General features: G+C 46.3%; 3 protein-coding genes across 13 annotated transcripts in view; 1 reads left to right on the top strand and 2 right to left on the bottom strand.

The window, feature by feature from the left end:
• Window positions 1-13,855, bottom strand: part of ccser2b (coiled-coil serine-rich protein 2b) — a 38,975-nt gene extending 25,120 nt beyond the window's left edge. For both annotated transcript variants that reach the window (XM_035533780.1, XM_035533781.1), the window contains exons 1-3: window positions 13,557-13,855; window positions 2,259-3,641; window positions 1,534-1,736 (exon numbers count right to left, since the gene is read on the bottom strand). In XM_035533780.1, the coding sequence (XP_035389673.1) occupies window positions 1,534-1,736; window positions 2,259-3,600 (1,545 nt within the window). In that variant the 5' untranslated portion in view covers window positions 3,601-3,641; window positions 13,557-13,855. The remainder of the gene's footprint in view (window positions 1-1,533; window positions 1,737-2,258; window positions 3,642-13,556) is intronic.
• Window positions 13,856-14,039: 184 nt separating this feature from the next.
• si:ch211-207i20.2 (uncharacterized protein LOC568537 homolog) lies at window positions 14,040-18,268 on the bottom strand. 9 transcript variants are annotated; one of them, XM_035533274.1, is made up of 6 exons: window positions 17,798-17,890; window positions 16,936-17,503; window positions 16,597-16,765; window positions 16,418-16,476; window positions 15,856-15,955; window positions 14,040-15,540 (listed from the first exon to the last, which is right to left on the bottom strand). In XM_035533274.1, the coding sequence occupies exons 2-6, from the start codon at window positions 16,936-16,938 to the stop codon at window positions 14,531-14,533; spliced, it is 1,341 nt and encodes a 446-aa protein (XP_035389167.1). In that variant the 5' UTR covers window positions 16,939-17,503; window positions 17,798-17,890; the 3' UTR covers window positions 14,040-14,530. The 9 variants fall into 9 exon arrangements, with proteins under 9 accessions (XP_035389167.1, XP_026881972.1, XP_026881969.1 ...); XM_027026171.2 differs by lacking the exon at window positions 17,798-17,890 and having other exon boundaries at window positions 16,936-17,061; window positions 17,300-17,612; XM_027026168.2 differs by lacking the exon at window positions 16,936-17,503 and having other exon boundaries at window positions 17,798-18,268.
• dnajc9 (DnaJ (Hsp40) homolog, subfamily C, member 9) lies at window positions 17,865-21,514 on the top strand. Of its 2 annotated transcripts, none has more exons than XM_027026175.2 (6): window positions 17,865-17,947; window positions 18,805-18,980; window positions 19,058-19,198; window positions 19,650-19,904; window positions 20,195-20,278; window positions 20,426-21,514. In XM_027026175.2, exons 1-6 carry the CDS (start codon window positions 17,926-17,928, stop codon window positions 20,528-20,530), a joined length of 783 nt encoding a protein of 260 aa, XP_026881976.2. In that variant the 5' UTR covers window positions 17,865-17,925; the 3' UTR covers window positions 20,531-21,514. The 2 variants fall into 2 exon arrangements, with proteins under 2 accessions (XP_026881976.2, XP_026881978.2); XM_027026177.2 differs by lacking the exon at window positions 17,865-17,947 and adding an exon at window positions 18,415-18,558.
• Window positions 21,515-21,547: the final 33 nt, after the last annotated feature.

The following is a 21,547-nucleotide window of genomic DNA, read 5'->3' as shown; positions in this document are numbered from 1 at the left end:
CAGATACATGAATACACATAAACTACAAACGTGGGTTTTTATGTTGTTGTTTGTGTATTTGTTTTAGGCTCATGTCCCACACACATCGAGCCCCATGCCAGGTCACTGGTGCCTTACGCATTATCCCCTTGGCATGGATACAATCCAGAGGTTTCAACAGGAGATTGTTACAGAGTTACTGACAGTGTTATACTGACAACAGCACGGATTCCAAGCAGCGACACACGTAAACAAACATGGCCCCACCCATGTAAGTCGGCCAGACTAGCGAGCCCTCGCTGCATTCCTGTCGTGCCTGATCTGTCGTGATCTGATCTGATCCCAGTGGGCAGAGCAGAAAAGCCAGCGGTACCCTTGCGTGCAGAAACGCGTGTCCAGGATTATCCAGCAACCTGTGAATGTTTACCACTGTCGATGCTGAAGAAGTCAAAAAAAGAGGAAAAAAAATGAATAAAAAGATTTGCCTTAGGTGTCCAGTGACATTCCCTTCTTCGGAAAAGCCAAGAGAACACAAACTGCCACTGTTTACTCGACCTACTGATAAGCACACTGACATGGCCATCAATAAGATCAAACGTCCAATCCATACGCTCAACTATAGTGTAGTATTGTATAGTGTAGTATAGTACAGTGTAGTATAGTACAGTACAGTGTAGTATTGTATAGTGTAGTATAGTACAGTGTAGTATAGTACAGTGTGGTATTGTACAGTGTAGTACAGTACAGTGTAGTGTTGTATAGTGTAGTATAGTACAGTGTAGTATAATACAGTGTAGTATAGTACAGTGTAGTATAGTACAGTGTAGTATAGTACAGTGTAGTATTGTATAGTGTAGTATAGTACAGTGTAGTATAGTATAGTGTAGTATAGTGTAGTATTGTATAGTGTAGTATAGTACAGTGTAGTACAGTGTAGTGTAGTATAGTATAGTATAGTACAGTGTAGTATAGTATAGTGTAGTATAGTATAGTGTAGTATAGTACAGTGTAGTATAGTATAGTGTAGTATAGTGTAGTATTGTATAGTGTAGTATAGTACAGTGTAGTACAGTGTAGTGTAGTATAGTATAGTATAGTACAGTGTAGTATAGTATAGTGTAGTATAGTATAGTGTAGTATAGTACAGTGTAGTATAGTATAGTGTAGTATAGTATAGTGTAGTATTGTATAGTGTAGTATAGTATAATGCCTCATATGTGGGAACCTGAAATAAGGGGAAGCAGAATGTACGGACTGCCGTCTTTGCAGCACCCGCAGTGGAGTTGTGGTTTTGTGGTAACGGTTGGGTACAAGCAAATGAAATCTTCAGATAAACCCTCTTCCCAAAGCTCTCTCTTTGGTAATGATCGTGTTTCAGCTCAGAAGTGGCCAGCCTCAGCGAGGCCTTCTTCATCACTTCCTGATACCGTGAACCGTGCGTGAAAGAGGGCGCAGGTTGTACTGCGGCTCACAGAGCGATAAGAGAGAGAGAGAGAGAGAGAGAGAGAGAGAGAGAGAGAGAGCTAATGATCAAAGAGTGGAGTTTGCACACACCATGCTGTTGAGGTCAGAGTCGTAGCTTCCACACCCGTGCGGAACTGCTTCTAGAGGCTCCAGGACCTCCTCGTCCCACATGTAGGTTCCCCCAGAGCTGTCAGAAGGAGAGAGGTCCAGCGAGGAGCCGTGGGGTGCGTCCCCGCTCACCGACAGTACCTCGCTCACACAGCGAGGGGAGGGGCCAGCCGCCACTCTGCTGCCTGCACAACAAAAACATGAGGATCCAATGAGGTCCCAGAGCCAAACAACCTGTGAACCAAACAGTGAATACATAACACAAGGGAGCAAACTGCATGTCTTTTTTTTTTTTAATTGGACTGAAGTTGTTCGAGCGTTTAGCTTCAGATGTTTTTTTGTTTTTTGTTTTTTACAGCTGCCAACAAAAACAGCAGACCAACTGCTCACATAAACAGACAATAGGTAGTCTTTATGCCTCTAAAACCTCTAATAAGTGCAAAGGTTTTGTTTACAGTGTACAATATTTTCATTCTCCAGACATTTTTACTTACTCTTGAGGTCCTGGAACCCCTTACTGTTTATTTCGTCAGCTTATATGTTTTTGAAAATGTTAACTGGCTAGCTTAGCATTAAAGCCTGTTGCCTTTAATGAAGGAAAATATATTTAAATACATTTAAGTGTGTGCATCAACTGCACTATAACATGCAGGATATAACAAATACTATACGCGACCCACTGAACAAAGCGGTCGACTGGGTAGTACCTGTGATCCCCATCTCAGCCCAGTCTACTGTCTCAGATAGGAAACTGTGTAGACTAGTGACCGACGAGCCCTCCTGATACTGGCTGATGAGGGCATTATCGTCCTCGCAGAGCGCCGCCTGGACACTCCCCCGAGCCGCCAGCAGCAGGGACCCACCCCCGTTGCCCAGGTCATCGAAGTCGTCCATGTACTCTTCGCTGATGTCATTGCGCTCCAGAGAAGATGTGGACGATAGTGACATGTCCTCCGGGACCTCCAGGGCTGGACCACGGCACACATCCGTCTCCTTCCCAGAGGAGGGCTCCTCCGGCGTGGTTCCAGCACTTTGGGTGTTGCTGGAAGGTTCGGATATGGGCGGGGCTGTTGCCTGAAAGCTCATATCCCTCTGGGTTAACTCCGTCTTCGCCTGGATTTTCCCTGCCAGTAGAGGGCGGGGCTGCTTGATGAGCGACGGCCGCATTAGCCTATAGCTAAGGGCTGACGGCTTGCCAACAGAACAGCTAGGCAAAAGGGATTTCTTCAGGGCCGTGGGCGGAAGGGGGCATCCGCTACTCGGGGCTAACGCAGGCTTTGGAAAGCCAAAAGCTCCCACCTTTTCACTGGCCAGCACCAGAGACGGTTGAGTGGCAGGAGACCTGGCCAATGGGGACTGTGCCAGTGGACGGGGGAGCTCTTTGGCCAGCTCTGCCGCCCGGTTGAAGGAGAAGGAGCGGGTGAGTGCAGGGGCAGTGGAGGAGGTGGGGTTCTTTAAATAGCTGAAGCTCCGGGAGCGGACCACGTGCTCCATGGGGAGGGACCGGAGGCTGTCGTTAGACTGCGACAGCGGGGACAGGGCAGAGGCCGCGCCAGGCTTCACGCTACCCGAGCTGGAGGAGATCCCGTTGACGCCGGCTCTGCTGGCGCCCAGCGGCTGGCCAGGGGAGGGGGGTTTGGGCACAGTGGCGCGTGGGTTGGCCCTGGTGGACTGGAGGGGTGTTCTAGGACCGGGGCCTGCTCCACACGGGGAGGGACGTGAGGCTTTACCCACCACGGTGGCCGACGGCTTCCTGATCTCCCTCGCAGCCACAGCAGAGCGCTGCGGCTGCTGCTGCTGGGAGCGGGGCGGCACTCCGACATCCTCGCCAGTATCCAGAACCTTCTCTCCGCCGTCCTCCTTCCCCTTCTTCCCCTTGAGAGAGAGGGACGGGGGAAACCGAATGACGCCGTTCTGCTTCCCTTTAGACCCGCCGCAGGAAACGGGTAGCGCGGAGCCGTTGGAGAAGGTTCCGGGCGCAGGGGTGCGAGAGCTGAACTTGGGCAACCGGGACACCATGGCAGGCTGTTTGAGGGCCGTCTCTTCCATCGGCTGTCTCCCCTACCATGGGTCTGAGCACAGGGGTGGAACTGGGAGAGAGAGGGAATGACAAAGATGGAGAGAAAGAAAGAGAGGTAAAGATACATACGCCGGGTGATGAGGCTCAAGGACATTTTAAATGTAGGGTATGGGAATACGATGTCTCCTGGCCCTGTGATTGGTCATGGTACAGGAACATGTCTCCGGGCCCTGTGATTGGTCACGCTACAGAAATATGATGCCTCCTGGCCCCGTGATCAGTCACGTCTGCGAAGATTGCATTTATGACAGTCAGAGAGTAGCTAAAGGGAAGGGCTAGAAAAGTAATGAATGAGTCATGACCACTCAGAGCAGTCAAATCACATTATCAGCATGGCCAATGAGATCACCACAAAGCTAACCGCACCATTTCCCTGCCATTATGCTCAAACAGTAATGACCACGCACTCAAAAAGAAACAAAAAAAGCCTCAGTTTATAACCCCACCTTTATTAGTCAGAAAATGTGGACATTCTGCTCATCTAAGTTTTATTTGTGCAGTACTTTTTAAAGCAGGTGTCATCAGAAAGCAGCTCGAAATCCGAGTGGAGACCTTTAACGTGCAAGCCGAAGGCGATGATGGAAAGGGGAAAAAAAAAAAAAAAAAAAAACCAGGACAGCAAGAGGAACATACTTTGAACCAGACACAAAAAGGGAAGCCATCCTGTGCTGAGCAACACAAGCTAGTGGAGTTTGATGACTGAAGTTTGATAAGGAAATAGAACTGCTAGTGGTCACAGGCCTTGACCGACATCAGGCCCTATTTCATAGCTATCGGTTTCTAATCAGAAAGCTACACTGACTGCAGAGGCTGGGAGCTACGGCACAGAGCGGCGTTAACACGGAGGGCTTTGACGATCTTACCTCCGCTGGAGCTTCTGCACCTGCTCCAGGGGTCAGCAGGGCCATTCGAACAAAATACGACTATTTTCTGAGGACGAGCCGGCTCCTCGTGCTAGACCCCAAAAGGCTGGTGGATCTCCTGGAGGGCCAAAGCTCTCCAGCTAACTTCTAATATCTGCAAAACCAAAGCCTCTTTTCGCTCCCAGACACCAACACTTCTGTTACAGGGCTGGTGTTGGAAGGTACTACCACTTCACCGATAGCAATTCCCTTCGGTTTATTCAGTGGTCGCCACATGAAAGGAGGAGACGGTACCTCTGAGTGCCTCAGCCTCAGAACAAGGCCACCAGGTGAAGTTCGTGGAAGCTTATAAGAATGCCGGACCAAAAGAAAAGCTAAGAAACTCATGACACGCTCACTCCAAGCGTGTTAGTCTGCAGGGTTGGGAAAGCAGATGTATCGCCAAATCTCCCGTCCCCGCTGACAATCCTAACACACTCTCTTTGGGAGGAGGGAACGCTAAAAGTCTCATGTCCCACCATCAGCAGCTCAACCCGAGGAGAAACTCTTGATAGCTCAAGCACAATGCGATGATTGCATATCCATGCCCAGGCCGTTCCGATTCATCACGTGTCTGTGCAAAGCCGTGCAGTAATCGATGGCCCTCCGCCTGGTGCCCAGAGAGACCATAAAGACTGGCTGTAGAGTGCACAAATGTGTGTGTGCTGCATTTAAGTTTGCTTGGTTTACAGTGCATTAGTGTTCTAGGAGTGGCAATGATTTTCTTTATGCTCATGAGAGCCGGCTGAGGTTACAGATCCACATGGGCCGTGCGTCACGTGGGAGTGGCGCACGTGTGCAAGTAGGGTGGGAGCAGGCGGAGAAGAGGCACTGCTGCAGGTCGCGTGTGGGCGCGTGTTCTCTGCTGGGTCTGTGTATGCACTGCAATATGGCAAGGTTGGCCAAGGACAGGCCCTGACGGATTGAGCTGCACTGTGGCAGGGAGAGCAGTTTCACACTCCACAGCCCTGGAGTGTGCACGCACACACACACAAAAATACACCCCACATCCTCTGAGCAGGGCTAATAGAGAGATAAAGCTTAACAGAGGACAGCAGTGGTAGCCCCTGCATCTCTCACTTACAGGCTGGTGGACACACACACACACACACACACACACACACACACACACACACACTACTCCACACATACTCTCAACAGGCCCACTCTCACATTATCTAACATGTACACACACACACTCTCACTCATACATGCTGACTCACACATACACTAATGCACACACAAGCACATACACACAATTATGTCTACCCCTCAGGTCTTTATATATACAGACACCACCTCTGGACACAACCTCTATCGCTGTATAGATGGCAGTGTGATCACCATGTTCTGTGGAAATTAAAATTCATTTAAAATGTAGTCTGTAGTCTGCGGGGGGGGAAAAAAATTGCCCACCATTCCATATTATTTCTCTTGAGCCTAAAAGTCACTCAGAGTCAGCACGACACTTTAGATTCCACACAGACAGACAGACAGACGCAGACACAAACCATAAATTCACACTTATTTTGTGAGCCACACTCTACCTTCCCTCCCTTCTGACACTCTCAGCCCTTGCTACAAGACGCGCTTGTGTGTGTGTGTGTGTGTGTGTGTGTGTGTGTGTGTGTGTGTGTGTGTGTGTGTGCGCACCTCCCCACTGGTCAGGGTAATTCCCCTTGAGCCCTCCCCATATTCAGCATTCAGAACTCATAACCAGGTCAGAACCAGCAGCCAAGTCCTGTCACTTACTGCACGCGCGCGTGGGGGGGGCGCGTGGGGTCTGGCACTTTATGTGACAGGTGTGACGTATCTCCCAGCAATTCGGAGGGAGCCCCACAGGACAGTTGTATGGCCTCGCAACTCAGGATTCAGAGCAGGAGCGCTGGCGTGGAGCTCAAACGCCACGACACAGGATCCTTTTACATGTAGCCACCGGATCCCTGGCGACAGGGAGGAGAAAAAAAAAAAAAGCGTGAGCCTAAACCCTCTAGAGCTCCTCGAAGGACAATTTATAGCAGCGAGTGCCATGTGAGCCGCTCGTAGTGGGTCGATGGAGGGAATAAAGGAAGTCTGATCACCATCCGCCCTCCCCGAAGCACCAAAGGTAGATATAATACAATAAAAATACGTCAGTATGAGAACATGTAATGGCTCTATTATGGTCATTAACTGAGCAAAGAGAGAAGGTTAAAATTTCTTCTGAGACCTAGAAGATTCCATCACACTGAAGCTGGATTTGCACATTACAGTGCTAAGCTGTAGCAGGAAAGACACACAATCATTAAATGTTGAAAGGGTCTGGGTTTTAAGTGCCTCCCTGCCAAACAAGTCGTGCTCCTTCATGGTGAAAGATGCTCAACCTTTATACTTCACCAGTTCAACTTTTAAACTTCAGTTTTAACTTCATCTGTAGATGTTGACATACTTTTAGAGGAGACAAAGCCATAATAGCAGAAGGCTAAAGGATGGACAAACAAATATGATCTCACAAAGAACATATTGTTAAAACAAGCTATTGGACCTAATGTTCACTGATCATTTCTATCAAGTGGGTGCTATCATCTTAATCTGGGCTAGGGATCAGTCAAATTCTGATATCTGGCAACCAGTATTCAGCACACATGAAACCTAAAGAAGCTACAGCAAAAATAGCAGCATTTATCAGCTGTGTGTTAACTTTATGCAGGTTATGTCATCAAGGTCTAAAAGTGTACAGTCTGCCCCATTCAAAATAATCAGAACCCTGAATAGATCAGATATCAGGAGAAGACGATAAAGACCAAAGAGTGCTTAACTGAAAGGAATACGAGGCCATTATGAGATTTATAATGGAGCTATATATGAATTCACATTGCAAGGGTTTACTTGATTCGAAACAATTGTTCTTCCACAGTCAGGCCTTCTACACAACCAAAGGTCCACAGATAGACCTTCTACACAACTAAAAGTTCCTTTTTGAACTTTTGAGAACTTTGAGAACAAATCCCAAGGAAAGCTTCTCTCCTGTCCCCCCACGTTTCTCTTGGAGTGTGCCGAAGCATAATACCTCCAGGCCAATATCGACGCAGCCAACCAAAATTCAAGACCTAGATTTCCAGCACATCATACGTGTCTCCATGGCAACACTGTACAGCACGTCTGACCGCTCGTCATACATGCCCCGGGGGGTGGGGGTGGTGGGGTGGAGAGAATCTGAGGCCTACTTTAACACACGTGACTAGACACATGGGCGGGTGCAGAAGCAGAACAGACCCAACCGGAATATGAATTTCGTGAGGTTATTAATGCTAATAAGTGACCTTATTACCACAATCCTGAGGTAATTCTATGGGTGAAGTCTGTCAAGGGACTTTCATCAGGACTGCAGGAGTGCTCCTCTCCGGGATATAAAGGAACGATCATTAAGAGGTTTTGAATGGAGCAGTATAATGCTCATTGCACATTAAGACTACTAAACGCTCTGAATCAGTGAAATGTTCATGTCGCGCCTGTCTTTCCTAACCGATGGTAAACAAAAAATAGGGACTTTAGCACTGGCAGTCAAGATTTTGCCCACCAACAGAATTTCCTCCATTCCAGACTGAAACTGTGGGGAATGCGCAGACAGCAGATGCTCTCAAAGGCATCTCTCACAAGAGTCGCTCCATGCATGCCTCTTCGAATGTGTCAGTCACCGAGCCCAGTAAACCGAATCAGACCGAGCAGCACTATAGACAGGCTTGGGAAAAGGACATTCCTCTCTCTCCGCAGCCGGTTCAGCCCCCCGCCCCCCCAGTGCAAATCTGGAACAAAGCAAGTGCAAACAGTGCAGCTTTGCTCATTTTCGCGCGAACCCTGACGTTCAAGAAGCACCTGCTAAAGGTTTGTAAAGAGAAACCCCGTGCACCTGTTGTCTGTTCACTTTCCTCGCCGTCGCGAGGTGTGGTCCCAAAGGGACGAGCAGGTGCAGCCTGGTGTTTGCCATCCGAGTGGATCTGGAGCCACGCCTATGATTACCGAGTGGCACAGAGTTCAGCCACTCCCACGAGAGCAGAGGATGGACACGGAGAGATGGAACATCACAGAGAAATGCCTTGTAAAAAAAAAATCTCCACAAACTCGAACAAAACAACCACCCTGGTGACTCATTGTCTTCCCAGGTGTCACCAGGCATGGTCACCTGTTAGTAATGTGGAAGTCTCTTTTCAGGAGCACCAGCATGCAGCTGAAAGCAATGCAAACTATGTTTATAGACCTTCTAACGTTCAATTAGCTGGAAGAGGTTAGATATATACTTATAGCAGTGGAAAGGGTCTGGGCTGTGTGCCAGTCATGGGGTTGAGCTCGGGGCTGGGGATGGAGTTAAGGGTGGAGCTGTATGGGTGGAGATTATGCGGTAGTGAATGAGGCGTAAACACTACATTGTTCTGTCACAACAGGTCTCAAAGCTGAAGTAAATGAACAACCGTTCTGAGACGGAAGCATGTAAAACGCTGCAGTAAATCTATATGGTAAATCTTCAAATTAGCCATGTACATTTTAGGATATCTGAAAGAAATCAGACCGTGAAAAAAGATTTTAACATCTGGCTTGAGCAAATTCACATTAATAGTGATCCGTACTGCACAAGGGTATCATTTTACCTGTGACAGCGATCAGTAAGGCACACTTCCTTTTAAAAGCTGATGTTCTAGTTCTAGCGTGTGGAAAATAACCATTGCACTTCATGGTTTGTTGTTGTAGTATTATCCTTAGCAGACCAAGCGTTAGTTCATCATAAAAAGCGGACAATAGGACCCTGCAGCTCCACACAGCGGGGCATGCGGCTTCACGCATGGCTCATCAAGCTGCCAGATGCCTGCCACTCTGAGGAGAGCAGTGAGGTTAATATTTCATGAGGAGTTTGTGTCTGTCCCTGCCGTGACTCTGGGGAGAAGGACAGCTGATGGCTCTGAGAGAACCACTAGCAACCCACGGCATCGATGGATCCATCATGCAGCACCATTCTGGCATCACCCACCTAATTAAACATCTGTGAAACTGAAATTATTGTTTGGCCCATAAAAAAAATTTCTCTTGCCCCTCCCTAATTGAAGTAGGTGAAATGCTCCCATTTCAGTGTATTCAGTGACACTTCTCCTATACTTTTGTTAGCGAGAAATATCAGCATTAGGTTTAGGTCAAATTAAAGTTATTAGTCCTTAGATGTTGGCAAATAAATACCCATATGGTGTTACCTAATGATGAATAGCAGCTAAAATTTTAATAAAGCACATTCTTATGACAAAGTAAGTAATTAATCCTTAGATTAGTTCATGAATTAATGACATACTGCAAGACGTCATTTCACATTTCTTATAACTTCGATTTCCGGGAACAGAAGGTAAAGAAAGCCAAAAAATGTATAAAAATTGTACAACATGGCCTAATTATAAGATCGATTCTATTTAAAGCCCTCCAATATGACGGTATAAAGAAATAACCCTATTTCTCCCCACTAGGCAGTAACAGTTTGTGATATACAAACAGGCACAAGCCTAATTTATCTCTGTGGGAGGCAGATCTCAGTCTGAACAACCCAGCAGCAACAGTCCTGCTGGTAATTGGTACTGGTAGTCTTACTCATAAGAGCACGCAATAAATTAAGAGAGAGAGAAAAACAAAAAACTAATTCATATTGATCAGCAGTTGAACAATGGAACATAAGGTGTAGCGGAAAGCATACGGTCACGGTTTGACTCAGCACCTTTCCGAGGAGACGCACCTGGGCTACTATAAAACAGGAGGTCTGGAGTGGAGATGAGCATTACTGAGCTAAGAAAGCAAACACTAGCTCAACTAAAAAGCAAAAAGAAAAGGAGGGGCATCATCATATTAGCTGTCTGTGCGCACAGATGGTCAAGCTCACAAGGTCACTGCAGAGCATCCTGCAGAAATGCTAGCATCTGGCCAAATCAACTTTTCCAATCAATCACTGAGCTGGCTCCGCCACACACAAAGTGAACTTTAAGTACATTTCTCTTTAAACTATGCAGGAGAAGCTCTCCATGCTAGCAGATGGTGCTAGTTCATGTCACCTTCACCTGAAACCGTAAGTGATCGGCTCACGCTGGCCACTGAGGTGTGGGGTAAGACGGTCTTAATACAGTTCTCTAACCCAAGGAGCATGCATCAGGAAATAAATCTGCCATATTATATGTTCTATAGTGTACTCGTGACAGACGGAAGAGTCCATGATTTGCAGTCACATTGTAATGGTTGACCAGGAAGAGGGACCTTATTCTCTGCAGTTATTTTGATGGCTTAACAAAACACATATTGTTCAAGATAATTAGCTTGTCATCCATATTGTTCACTATTCGTGGTGTACAAGTTTTTGCTTACTAATAACATTAGAAAATGTCATGTGGCCATATTTCATGTAGCCTATAGTAGCCTAAAAAAATGTTAACAGGTCAAGAAAATCTCGACCCTAAGAAAGTCCCACAGTAACTGACTTGCTAAAATTTACTCTAGCTTTCTCAGCCAAAGAAAATAAAGAGAACACCAGAAAACAACTGGATAACTGCAATAACAGACATTTTGAGGCACACTCAGGAGTGTAGAATATTTTCTATGAGAAGATCAAGTGTCCTTTATGGTCACCTGCGCTTGGATCAATATACCACAATATACCACAGTTTTATCACACCACTTCCAATACTGTGTAGGTAGTGGAGATGTGATCCTTCACAGCACACCATCAAACTCACCTTTAGCATCTCAGGAGTGTTCATTACACCAGTGACATGGTTCAAGTTTCACGAACACAAAGAACTGGCAGAAACACGATCGCAGGCATTTGACATTATTTAGGCCTGTTTATTCTTTTCCATTTTTATATTTTGAAGTACTGTTTTGTTATTTTATTAACATGTCATCATCCTTGAGATCTAGAAACTAAAATTGAAAAAAGCACTATTTAAGTGATGATGATAACATTGACTATTACTTCTTTGATCATCGTTATTAAATTGTGTACATCTTCCCAGCGTTACCAGCTCTGATGCATTAAGATGCTGATGAAGAGCATCGCTGAGCTCTAAACCTCCACGGCTCTGTTCCAACCCCATCGTGTCTCCATCAATCCGGGACCTCAGAAGGCCCAGTGTGATCATTGTAGCCTCACCAAACACAATGTGGCTGTTGTCCAGGGAGAGGGAGTCAGCTTGCCCCGCACATGCTCAAAGAGCCTCGTCTCCTCGTCGTCGCAAGGCCACCTCGTTGCTAGCCCAGGCTCCTGCTCGGAGCTGCCAAACACACTCAAGTTCGATCCCATGACACGTATGGGGGGGGGGGTTACCTTCTCAGATGGCAGAAAAAGCATGAAGTGACAAAGACAGTCTGTTGTAGTAGTACATACGTCTGAGTGGGCATTCCACGGAGGCTCAGACAGACTTTGGCCTGAACATTACAGAGGCTCTCCAGGCCGGTGTGTATGCTTAGTTAAAAGGACAATATGGGCAGCATGGGTGTATGAATCCCGGCTCTACTCCAACAGAACATCCCAAGTGTGGAGAAGGTGAGTTGGGTGAAGCATAACTGGCTGAGAAGACATGTCTGCTTAGTCTCTGAAATACCCAACTTCAGGAGCACAGCTAGGTGATCAGCAATAGTTTCTCATCGTGCTCAGACTAACCCCGGGTTGCCCAGACCACAAGACACACACACACACACACCCACACTGACATACGTACACTTACACACACAAACCACACCCAGAGAAACCAGAATATGAGTGATCTGGGCAGATCAGACACTACAAAAAGCCACAGATGAAATGCAGAGGAATATGGAAACCATGAAAGAAGAAGCAAAATCATTAAATGAATATTCTGCAATATCTTTGGAGTTTTTCCCAGGAGACATATTAAGTAAAAGTTTATCTACAAGCATGATACCTATGAAGTAAGTGTATGTTTATGACGCGGAACTCTACTGTGGCAGCATTAACTATCTGGCGACTAATCTTGCTAGAATGTGTGGTGAAGAAACTTAATCCTTTCACAACTGTTAAAAAGACACACTAGGGAACTCGTCGGCCCATTTCCAAGCCCCTGTACAGTTTGTGACCTTCACAGGCCAGGGCTGGCACTCGTCTTCCTTCTGTCCGTTCCCGAACAAAGGCAATGCAGACGTAAAGACTATGAGTTAAAGAAAGGACGTGCTCACGGTAACTCACTGCCTTCTCACACTTCTGAGATAAGGACTACAGCAATCAGGAGGCTGTGTAAGGAACATGGGCCACACAAATAAGGAGAAGGGAGTGTGTTTCACAGGACGATCGTATGGCGCTACCATTTGCTCCCGTACAGCGACATCACATTTAATGACTAAGCACAGTAATGGCTCTATAAGCCGGAGCCTGAGGGATGAGTGACACCTATAATTTTAAAGTATTCCTGGAATCCCATTCAGGAATACACACAGACCCCCTTTACAACGGCAGGCCACCAAAGCTAGCTGCTAAAGAAGCCAACCTAGCTACTGACATCCGGCGTTATCGGAAAGAAATTGTGTCAGAGCTAACCTATATATTCCCGGGAGAATTATTCCCCCCTCAGTGCTGTTTTTGGACATGGAGGTTGAATTCGAAACTTTCAGGTACCTATTTCAACTGAAACAATCCATCAACCTCCAATTCCCGAATCTACATTAAATATAAATGTGGGTCATAGCAGCAAGGCTTCACCCAGGGATTTCTGTCAAGTGATAGTCAAGTAAAACGCCTTTTAACCAGTAAATAGATCATACCAGTAAATGATAGGCACAGTACCAAAAAAACATATTATCTGCAGAAAATACTGTCAGAGAACTCCAGCTTTCTGGAAACTTGCAATGCTGTACCTGAAGGTTTTGTAAACATTGGAAATAACAGTTACAATGCAACGTTGGCGAGCGCATGTAAACAAAGCGTGGGCCGACACGAACACACGAGTCCTAACCTAAAACCAAGCACTTAGTTTCATAAACGAGTACGATAGGTATAATCATCCCCATACCTTGTCAGAAAACCGGCTTTATCTGCTTTATCCGACTGAAAGGGCACCGAGCCAGCCGGTGCGTCCAAATCAAATCCGCGGGGGTCACAACGCAAACATGCTGACAAGCTAGCCTAGCCCTCCAAGCTTACCTCTTGAGCTAAAGCAGCCAGCGGACCCCGACTGCTCTGTCACTGTAACTACGCATTTATGTAGACATTTTTTAACGCATAATCATTCAGATCGATAATGTCAAGCTGATATATTAGCCGAGAGCTCCAGTGCCTGACCGGTGTGAGACTGTGGTGATTTTCCCTGAATCACACCAGAGAACAGCTGACACTGACGTCACTGTGCCCCCCCTCAACAACAACCACCACAACAACAACAACAGCGCCCCCTGCTGAGAGTCCCGAAAGTCCCTTCGTGATGGGACGATTTATCGCAAGATCAATTGGGGTAAAAAAAAAACATTTTTTTAAAAAAAGACAAAACGCAGTTGAGTAAAATGTTCGAGGTTTATTCATACGAGAGAAAGAGGGACAAAAGGAGAAAAAAAAAATGAAACAGCTTGGCTACTGGGAAAGTCACGCAGTTTATAAACAGCCTGTGGTGAGAGACAGGATTTTTACAAGAGGAGGCACCATGTTAGCATCACGCAGCTGCTTGGTACTTCACATGTGCTTTGGGCTCAAATGCAGCAATCACAGACAGACAGGGAATAGTGTGATGCACTTTCGATCAGCCTAACATACTTAAAAATAGCTCTTTGGAAATCTTTTCTGAAGAATAATACAAAATCAATCTATTTTTCTTTTAGACAAGATATACATTATAAAAACTTGAGAAATACTTTCTATTCTTATCTATATTCAGTACAAACTGCATTAGTGCAGACTGCTGCCCTGAATTTGAGCCAAGATAGCAACACACATCCTGGTGAAAGGCTTAGCCATGTCCTATGATTCCCATCAGCCTCTCCCTCAGGGCACCGTTCAGGCATACACACACTTATGCAGCTTGAGGTTGCGCGGGTCGGCGTAGCGCTTGCCGCACTTGTCGCAGATGTACTGCTTGCCACCGCCGTGGATGTGTCGTTTGTGCGTGCGCAGGTGGCTGCCCTGGCTGAAGCGTTTGCCACAGTACTCGCAGCTGTAGGGCTTCTCGCCCGTATGCACGCGCTCGTGCAGCTTCAGGCTGTTGGAGTTGTTAAACCACTTGTCACAGTAGCGGCAGCCGAAGGGCTTGAGGTCCGAGTGCGTGCGCCCGTGCGAGATCAGGCTGCTCTGCTGGCTGAAACTCTTGCCGCAGTCCTTGCACGTGAAGGGCTTCTCGCCCGTGTGGATGCGCCGGTGGATCTTGAGGTTGACCGCCTGCCGGAACGTCTTGCCGCACAGCTCGCAGGTGTACGGCCTCGCGTCCGTGTGGATGCGCTCGTGGTTGCGCAGGTTGACCACGTGCCGGAAGGCCTTGCCGCAGACAGCGCACGTGTGTGGCTTCTGGCCCGTGTGGATCAGGTGGTGCGTGAGCAGCGTCTTGGCGCGCGTGAAGCTCTTGTGGCACACGGCGCACGTAAAGCTCTTCTGGCCCGTGTGCGTGTGCTGGTGGCGTGCTAGGTTCTGCGCGATGTTGAACTTTTTGCCACACACGTCGCAGGCGAACGGCTTCTCGCCCGTGTGGATGATCTCGTGCGTCCTGAGGTGCGCGGCCTTGCCGAAGCACTTGCCGCACACCTGGCAGACGAACGGCTTGTCGCCCGTGTGCACGCGGTGGTGGTCCGCGAGGCTCTGCTTGTGCGCAAACGCCTTGCCGCAGAGCACACAGCCGAAAGGCTTCTCACCCGTGTGAATGCGCTGGTGCGACTTCAGGTTACTCAGGGTGGAGAAACTTCTCCCGCACTCCGAACATATGAAGGATCTCCTTCCTCCGAGGCTTATGGGATCCTGACTGCCCTCAGCACCCTCTCCTTGTGCTCCCCCTTCCCCTGAACCAAGGCCAAAGTGATCTGCAGGGAGTGCAAACAGACATGGATTACAGTCACATTGACTAGTCACGTCATTCAAAAGTTGCTTTCAGTCTCTTCAAATGGCCTCCGTCACTGTGTAAACAGGCATAAAGGGGCCAAGAGCCTCTTGGGAAACAACTTCAGGCTTTATTGTGGCAGACGGACATACACGTGAAATTAAACCAAAAGAACCCAAGATAAAGTAACTCAAACGATTCCTTGTCGCATATGAACTCAGGAGACCAATGTGGTTTATAATGATGTAGCGCTTTGCAATCTGAAAAAGTAACAACTTTCTAAATATACCAAACTCACCCACAATAATGGACTTCAAGTCAATGTTTCCAAACTCATCTTTGATCGACACAGCCAGGGTGAAGGGAGACTCGGGACGCTGAGACTCTGTGTCTGCAGTCTGAGAGAAATGGAGTCACTCTACAGTGACACCTAATGGACTTGAGGTTGTTTTTATTTAATTTACTTATTTATTTTTGATCAGGCAAAAAAATTAAGCTTTATAAACAATACCACATATGATGCAATTCATGTAGCCTAAGCCTATTTAAAATAATTCTCCATTTTTGCCAGTCCCCCCCACTCTTTAGACATAATCACTTCCCTTTTAGACATGAACTAAGATGGAGGCTAATGAAAACTGCGCTAAATGGCTGATCTCCAGAATATTGCAGCAGGTGTGAGAGGAGTCTGTGACCTTACTGGCCAATGACAGGGGAAACTGTTTAAAAAAAAAAAAAAAAAGTTAGCCGTCACTCACACATCTGAAGCCTGTTTGTTCAAATGCTGAACTGCTCCCTACATCGAATACCTGTAACTATTTCAACAAACAACACACGAATATCCACACACGGTAGCCGACCTCCATTATGGTTCTTGCCTCAGAGTTTCTTCCACATCCGTCATAGGAATGTTCTTCCTCTGAAATTTGAGCATAAGAAGACAAGGCAAAACAAAAGGATGTTGCAACCTTCAACAGAAAGAGCCACACAGGCAGAACCGGCGGGAATGAACACAAACAGCCCCACAGGAGCCGCTTACCCAGGCCTCCTGCCGACAGGATGTTTAAGAAGCTTCCCGGGTGCCGCGCCCTTTTGCCGGAAAATGTCTTGCATTCCAGATCCAACAGAAACTTGGTCTCATCCACGAGCTTGATGACTCTTCCCAGTGCCTCGTTGCCCAGGACTTCCATGATTGATGCAAACTGCTTCTGTCGGAATTAAAAGATTTGTTTCCATTCTAAATAATGACAATATTCAATTGTCCTTCACAGAAAATATTAAAACACACCAAGCAAACACCCAAGAACACCATCTGGAAGCAAAACTCCCACTTTCTTAGCAATTAACGGCGTTTCCTGTGTCAGTTTTATAGACACACCATTTACAGAGAGAACCAATGCTGTTCCATGGCCGGCAGGTGTCATTTAGTGCGTAGTCATCCTTTGGTTTGAGTGTGAACGTTAGTAGTTTAGTTTTGTTTGTCATTCCTGGTGGCATGTTTGACCTATGTGAGCATTTCACATGTTAGAAACATCCTTAGTTTATTAGTTCTTCCAATTAAGCATTTATTGTACCATACTAAAAGTTCAAAGGCTATTTTACTGGCTCAGGACTTAATCACAGTTTAAAAAGGCTTTTCTCCTGCAAAGTGTAGAAGGCCCAGCAATTGACGGGTGTGAAATAAAACGCTGATATCTGAACATTTCATGCCAGCTGATCTCCCATTTTCATGTTCACTGTACCCTTTCCACTTTTCCTCATGCTGCTTTCCGGTTTTAAATTCCCGTTCTGGTGACTGGATATACGTATTATGAAATCGTTAGATTGGGACACATGCTATTTGAAAGCCTCTGCTTGGTTGCTTCTTCACTGAATTCAACATCTCATTCTTAAAACGCATTATTTATGCGTTTAACAGCCCAGTATCCAGCCGTTGATACATGTCTCTGAAAACAAAGCAAACACACTGGGGTGAAAAGCGAACCTGTACAATTTTCCTGACTAACGGGTAGCTACAATGAACAATCAAAAAACAATCTAGTACTGGACGAACAACTCGGATGGTTAAAAGCTAAATGGACGCAAATGCGTTAAATGTCCACACAGACCTGCGCAGAAAGGGTGCAGATCTTTATAGTATGTGCTCATCTGCACTTAGGGTGGCTTTCACGTATTTTGAAAGTCGCCATGTTTCGGCATTCAGGCCTACAATCGCCATCCCAGCGAACTCTTGAACCTACCATTCTTTGGTCGTTTTCCTTTCGCATCTTCGCTTTTAACTCCTCGTTTTCGTTTTGTTCGAGTCTTAAAACAAAGTCAGTGCTTTCCTCGACAAGTTTGCACATTTCCGCAACTGCCGCGTGGATTAATGCCTCCACGACCGAAGCCAGGTGTGTTTGCAAAGCAACGCAGTGCGACATTCTGCCACCGCCGAAAGACTTGCACCAAGTGCTCGATCCTTTAAATTTTTACTGATATACTTAACTGAACACACGTTAAAATAGCTGAGTCCGCATTAATGGCTTTTGTAAGTAGTCAAACATACAGTTAAAATACTTTAGGAAACAATCGTAGCTGTTGGGGGAAGTACAAGGTCATGTGACATTTTAGCTCTGGGTTATATCAAAATAAAAGTCTTTTTTGTTTGCGCAAGATTGTGATTCACTTTACTGTCCAGCACTACCCGGATTAAGCAGATTGCTCTCGACTGTAACAGAAGATCGTTGGAACTTGATAGTCCTTCAGTATTAACATCGCTTATATTTTTAATCATATTTTATATAACCTGTAGGTGGCAGTACTACGTTTTGCTGCCTGTAAACCGTCCGTCGTAAACAACAAAGAACCTCGAATTTATGACGTACGAACAAGTACTGGCGGGAGTTTTTTTTTACCGCGACTTTTCTGTTTCGTTCGCTCGTGTACATCTATCGTAAACTAGAGCCGTTGGCTTACCGTTAGCTAGCTGTTTGTATATCTGCTACCTGCCACCTGCCTAAAGGTAAGTTGTCGGGAAAAACGACAAATTCATTAAATTTGTCTTTATTTTTGATTAGCCACTTATTGTCGGATAGGTAAGCTAACTTTGATAGCAAGTATTGCTACGACGAAACTTGGCTAGCGTGCTAATTTGTAGATTCAGTCTCTCAAACTGTTTTATTTAGTGCGAAAGGAGTTTAAAGGGCTCGGAGAACTAGCTAATCCTGCGTTATAATGGCTGGTGTGTTTTATATGGTCATGTACGCAGACATGGGTTTACTGGAACAGTGCGAGGAGCTCTTCCAGACATCAAACCTTTACGAGGTGCTCGGCGTCCCCAAAGGAGCGTCAGACGGGGAGCTGCGACGCGGCTATTATAAACTGTCCCTGCAGGTGCATCCCGACAGATCCCCAGGCGACCCCCAAGCGACCACCAAGTTTCAGGTAGAGTCATTCTTTTTTTTTTGGAAGCCTCTCAAGTGTTCAACTTTTGTTCTGAATTAAATAGTGTCGTTGGACAGGTAGTAGGGAAGGTGTACGCTGTGCTGAGTGACGAGGAGCAGAGGTTGGTGTACGACGAGCAGGGTACAGTGGATGAAGGGTCTGGCTGTCTTAGTGGAGAGCGGGACTGGGAGGACCACTGGAGAAGGCTCTTCCCAAAGGTATAATACCAACATACAGGGCCCCACCTGGCCTTTTGGTATAGGAACAAATAACGCGCAAACAACAAGCAAAAATGTTGTTGCAGTGATGCAGTCGCAATGATGAAAGCCTGACCTGTAGCTGCTGTTGTGGAATAGTTTTTTCTCAAGCACATATTTTGTGTTACTAATTGCTTTCCGTCTTTCCCTTCCTTAACTCGGGTATAAATTATTACCGTAGGGTTAGCATTGTATGACCCTGACTTGAACAGGGGGCATGTGTACTGAATAAAGTATGTGTACACGATAAGCAACTATGTAAAAACGAAAGACCCATAATGGATCACATGCGGCACCAGTAAGAACGTGTGGCTGACCTCTGCGAACGTAGAGGCCTTAGGTGTTACGTCAGACAATGACATGAGGTTTGAGTGCTAACACCAGCATTGACCCACGTGCACGGCTGCGCTAGATCTCGCTGCAGGACATCCTGGACTTCGAGAAGCAGTACAAGGGCTCGTCGGAGGAGGATCAGGACCTCCAGAGGCTGTACATGCTACACAAAGGGGACATGGACCGCATCATGGAGGGGGCGCTCTGTTGTAGCCACGCCGACGAGCCGCGCGTCCGCGCTGTTCTGCAGCGTGCCATTGATGCCCAAGACCTGCCTGCCTACCAGGCCTTCACCCACGAGAGTGGCAGGAAGGTGGCCAATCGCAAGAGAAAGGTTTGTGTGCTGCCCACCTGGGACGGAGGTGTTGAAATTTCAGAAGAAAAGTGTACTGACTGTTGGTGCTGCGCTAATTCATCAATTCAGATTACCTTGTCAGGATGAATACAACTACTCACCAAAATGTGCTTTTACTAAAGCTACATGTTTCTTTGTTTGGTTTGTTACAACTTAATGGGCAAAAGATGGTTTCGTTTCTGAGGTTAAGATGGGGATTAGGTTTATAACATCCTTGTTGCTTATGTGTAATATTTCTCGTTCTCGCGTGCTCTCTCTCTCTCTGTCAGGCACAGAAGGAGCAGCGGGAGGCGGAAGCTCTGCAGAGAGAGATGGGTCTGAACCCTGAGGACAACCTGGTGGCCATGATCCAGGTGACAAATCCAAACTGGGAGGGAGGGGGTGACCAAAATGTGTCTCTGTGACAGGTGACAGACTGGCATGACTAACATAGATAAAGATCAAAGGTTATGACCTCAAACTGAACTGAGTGCTTGCCATTTTCTGTCCTTTATCTGTAGCAAAGGCAGAAGTCCAAAGAGAAAGAGTTCAACTCGCTCATCTCCGATCTGGAGGCTAAATACTGCAAGAAGCCCTCCAAGGGAACAAAGGCAAAGAAAAAGTGAACCGCTGCTGAGTCCTGACTAACCATGGCACAATTGCTTTTTCAAAATTGCCAGTAAACAAGTGTACAAAAAGCGATTTACTGGGTTGCTTTTCCAACTGCACACCCACGTTCTGTTCTTGTGGGTTGTCAAATATGGTTCCGCTTTTCTTTTTTAACGTTCGTGTTGTGGACCCCAGTGAAGTACCAGCGTGCGCACATGAAAAATTCGGCCAACTGGCACACATTGTCCAAAAAGCGACTTCTCCTGTGGGTTTTATTCTTGCTGTGCTTTACTTGGCAACCGCAGGGAGAGAGCGTGCGCTCTTGAGAAGACGTGATCTGATTGGACCCAAGCTGGACACTTCCTTAGATATGCCTGCTTCCCACGGGTCACAGCTTGTATGATCAGTAATGAAGTGATTCACCTGCTTCAGCTGACCCCAGTGTGTTTTATTTCACAGTCTCCTGCAGCCAGCCAATGCACAGTGAATGGTTAGTGCGTTTATGTATAGTTTGTGTACGTACATCTACACGCATCATGAGAAAGAGGTCAGAGAAAACGGTGGAAACATTGTATGAGTTGTGTGCAGTATATCTTATCTACAAACTGATAGAAAATTTCCAATAGTAAAGCCCAAAAACTCAGGCTTTTCCATTTAGGACTTGCTGTATAACCGGTTTCTAATGGCCAGCTTTGCAAGTTAAATGTGCCTGATAAATTTGGAAGGCAGCTGTAGCTAACAGTAATGTGGTTTCTAAATTAAGCTTGTGGTAAGTACTTGTATGAAGCTTGTGGTAAGATTGTAATGTTTAATTCTGTTGTACTGATCATTTTTACCAAAACAAGTGAAAATTTAGGAAGAGAGGCATGTGGGTGCATGTTTAAATTTTGATCTGCCATTCTGGCAGTGAAATAAGTTGCTTCAAATTGTCTTGTGGCATGTTTTATTGTAGATGGATCATAACTATTAGAACTCAATAAAAACATTTTTTTTTTTTTAAAGGAAAGGTGTCAGTCATCTGATGCTCAAGCATT

This window comes from Electrophorus electricus, chromosome 14 (assembly GCF_013358815.1).
Source record: "Electrophorus electricus isolate fEleEle1 chromosome 14, fEleEle1.pri, whole genome shotgun sequence".
In the NCBI taxonomy this organism is placed as follows: Eukaryota; Metazoa; Chordata; class Actinopteri; order Gymnotiformes; family Gymnotidae; genus Electrophorus; species Electrophorus electricus.
The sequence above is the reverse complement of the archived record's forward strand: the minus strand, read 5'-3'. Positions and strand labels throughout refer to the sequence as shown.